Source organism: Capsicum annuum, chromosome 5, assembly GCF_002878395.1.
Source record: "Capsicum annuum cultivar UCD-10X-F1 chromosome 5, UCD10Xv1.1, whole genome shotgun sequence".
Taxonomy (NCBI): Eukaryota; Viridiplantae; Streptophyta; class Magnoliopsida; order Solanales; family Solanaceae; genus Capsicum; species Capsicum annuum.
The window spans coordinates 19,914,085-19,918,205 of NC_061115.1; the positions used below are offsets into that span (position 1 = coordinate 19,914,085).

Genomic DNA, 4,121 nt, shown 5'->3' on the forward strand with positions numbered 1-4,121 from the left:
AAGAATCTCAGTTGGCCTCTACCAGCACTTCCTTGTGCCTGATTCCCAACAACTTATTCTCTATTACCTCGACCTCTATTTCCCGTACCCACAGTATTATGAGTAGCCTACTAGGTGCAGTTACCTGACCAGAACCCTGAATAACATTTCTCTGAAGCTGAGGGCAATCCTTGATGTGATGACCCGACTGACCACACCGAAAGCATGCTCCAGTCAAAATATGACACTGACCCATATATGATTTGCCACAAGTCTGGCAGGATAGATTAGTGGCATGAATCTGGCCTGAGCTACGATATCCCTAAGATGCTGAGGACCCTTGAGTACCCTGTCTAGCAGGTGTCTTATACCCAGACTGTGAAACCAAATTTGTCCCAGTCTGATATCCCTAATGCTTTCCATTGTTTTCTATTCTGCAGTTTGCACTTGAATCACCACTGAACGATCCACCCATCTTAGCCTTCTTACGAACCTCATAAGTTGTCCGCTCTGCATGACCCTTGTCCTCAATCATTCTAGCAAGATCCACTATTTTATAATAGGTTAAGACTTTCATCTGTGTGGCCACTGCATTATAAAGATGAGGAACCAACCCATTTACAAACCTCTAGACTCGAGCTTCTTCTATGGACACCAAGTATGGAGCATATCTAGCCAGTTTGGAAAACAAAATGTTAAAAGTTGATATATCCTTATCTGGAGTCTGAACCAATCTCTCAAATTGAGCTGTATATTTCTGTTTTTGTCTGTCAGGAAGAAAGGTATCCATGAAGAATTTAGTGAACTCGTCCCATGTCAAAGGTACTGTTTCTGCAGGCCTTCCTAGCAATAAAGTATCATACCAAGTGTTAGCCATGTTTTCCAATTTGTACGATGCAAGATCCACAACCCTCTCACTAGAACATCCTAACGCCCGCAGCGCCTTGAATGTACCATCCAAAAAGCTCTGAGGATCAGCTGAACTGTTCGAACCTGTGAATTTTGGTGACTTCAACTTTAGAAACTCCTGTAAAGATACCTCCTTGTTTCTAAAGTTGTAAGTCTGAACAGGTGCCTGCAACTGTGCAGAATTATATTGGCCACCCCTCTCCTATTTCTTCAGTCAGTCGGCCAAACCCTCTATGGCTTTTTGCATAGAAGCAAGTGCCTCGGCAGTATTGCCCCTCATGAGATGGAGGAGGTGGACTAATATTTCCTTTAGAAGTAGGTTCTCTTGAACTTCTTGGAGTGACAGTGTGATTCCCTGTGGTATCACGACTACCTCTACTTTGGCCCCTTTCACTGGCTCCACCTCTTCCCCTACCAGTAGATGCTCTATAACCCATCTGATTTAACAAAACAAGACAGTTAGATTCATCTAGTTGATCCTAAACGTCACACACGTATGGAAGAATAAGAAAGAAAATCAAGACAATTCCTATCACGCTCTCCAGAATCACAATTATAGAAATGACTGGCAACATAACCACAATTGAGATTCTACTACTATCGTGTGCTCCATAGACACAGAATTAACCTAAACTCTCTGATACCAACTTTGTTACGACCCAAAATAGGATCATGACCGGCGCTAAGGAGTTTAGGACTTCAAAGTAAGCCTCGTCAGAATTCTACAGAAATTCGGGCAGAGTTTCCCTTGATTTTGGGCCTAACAAGAAAATTTTCTCATATCAACAGCACCACAACTAACACTTCAACAACATCAACACAATCCACTAAACGACAACATAAAATCAATTTCCAAACATTAGAGAAAATCCAATATTCCACATATCCAAAATAACGAAAGATTCAAAACTCTAAAGACATGACTATGGAGCAAACTAAGAGTTTTTCAAGAAAAAGAAACATAACGAATAAATAAACTATAGCTCACGCGAACAATTATGGGGCTCACCAGGAATATGCCACTCGGATCCTCTAGCCAACACGATCCTCACCATCACCTGCGTTCTCTGAAAAAAATAATAGTGTGGAGTGAGCCGCTAGCTCAGTGAGTAATAAACTTAATCACAACCTTTTTAATGGAGACAAGGCATAAAACATCATGAAATAATGCTCTTTCAGAAAACAGTGATGATAACCAATATCATTCTTTCATGTAAGCCAAGTGTACCAATAGTTCAGAAATAAACTTTGAAAAGCATCGTATCATATCAAATATTACAAATTTGGGAGGTTTTCAAGAATGAATCATGTAATCAGTGTGACATTCTTCATTAAGAATAGCCCATAACAGTGGACCCGTCATAAAGGAGTCAAATATCACATCAGTATGCTAGTTCTACCTTCCCACTAGTGGGGGCTATAACAGACATTAGTAAATATAAGGTGCACCAAGTCTAACGATCCCGACGTTAGCTACGAGATTCAAATCAAGGTCTACTCCCACTTATAAATTCTTTTTAATCAATAGAATACTTATATGAAGGCATTTTTCAGAATAATACATATCATTAAAGTTCATATCGAATCATATTACATATAAACTTGAATAAAAACACATGTCAAAAATACTTATTTCTCATGTAGTGAAAATATTCACCGTAATAACATCATATCTCAAATAACCATTTCAATATCGTATCAAGATCATCTCTCAAATAACTATTTCCATGTCGTATCGAGATCATATCTCAAATAACCTTTTCAATATCATATCAAGATCATATCTCAAATAAACTTTTTAATATCATATCATTATCATATCTCAAATAACCGTTTTAATATCATATCAAATAAAGGACCTGTCCCACATGCAATTTCAAAGTATATCATAACTCATTGTTTCATCAAAAACATGTATAAGTATGCATTTAATAAACACAAATCGTGGTAAGATTACTACTCACAGTACACTTGTCGAAATACCGAATTTGTCACCTCGAACAATTGATAAGACTCCCTTCGATCGAATCTAAAATCATATCATATCAATCTTAAGTTAATACTCTTGTTTGGACTAATTCCGTGGTAAAATTGAACTACCCAACCCTTAAAGTTTTATGATAACCTTCAATTTCTTAAACTTTGTATCCAAAACAACATCTTATTACCCAAAATTCTTGTCTTTAGTAACTAAATTTCAATACCCAAATCAAATTAACTTGACTAAAATTTACAATAAAAATATAGGAATAAATTTACCTGAACCCCAAATAATTTTCCAATCAACTCTTAAGCTTATCCTTTCTTTCACAGAACAAAAGAGTTGATTTTTTTTTCTTCTATGCCTTTGGTATTTATTGTAGTAACCTTAAGGTAATGGGCATCTAAGCCCTTAGCGCGCGCGCACATATATATATATATAATATTCCCATTCTGCATAATAGTGGAACATTGGGCCATGCCCATTTCCTTAAAATTATAGTGGGAAAAAGAATGTGCCACTTCCTTATCCTATATATAATTACTCCTTTTAAAAATTCTCTTTTTTTTTTTTTTTTGTTTCAATAATAATGTGGGGTATTACACTATTGATCAAAAATTGACCGTGGTCGAACTTTACTTAAAATTCAAGATCCGAATCAATGACTTAAATCACTTCCGGACCACATATAAATCCATCCTCACAAATCATAAATCACAGAGAGAAACTACATGAAGGATTAAAATGGAAAAATAAGTAAAATTCACAAAATGACTAGGATGATCGTTACATTACTTGCATCATTAAGATTCTGAAATAACGATTAACAAATGAAAATTTATTCTTTTAAGTTCTAATCTCTAGTACAGTATTCATATTGCTGCTTCTTTTCCTCGAACGATCTGAAGTTTAAAGAGAAGAACCTATTCGTTCATGCTCTCTCTGCCTCAAATTTCAGAATAGCAAGATAAAAGTCAGGTTCATCTACAAATTTGACTAATTCAAATGAATGGTCCGCAGCAACATTTTGCAGCAACATCTTCTCTGGCAAATTAGAGACAACCACATCTGGATATTTTTTCTGTTGTTCCTCAACCACTTGTCTGCCTTGTGGATGACTAATCACAACTCTTGCACCTGAACATATAAAAGCAACTATCAGAGCATTTAAACACCATTAAGCAATCCCTCTTAGATTTGTGCAACGTGGATCATTTTGCCTTGATGAAAACATAAGATCAAATGTAGTACA

General features: G+C 36.4%; 1 protein-coding gene across 1 annotated transcript in view; it reads right to left on the minus strand.

The window, feature by feature from the left end:
- Positions 1-3,608: 3,608 nt before the first annotated feature.
- The window catches only part of LOC107870388, a gene marked incomplete in the record, with an annotated part of 6,060 nt that continues 5,547 nt past the window's right edge, over positions 3,609-4,121 (minus strand). Inside the window, 1 exon segment of the mRNA XM_047412600.1 lies at positions 3,609-4,006. Within this exon segment, the coding sequence (XP_047268556.1) occupies positions 3,801-4,006 (206 nt within the window).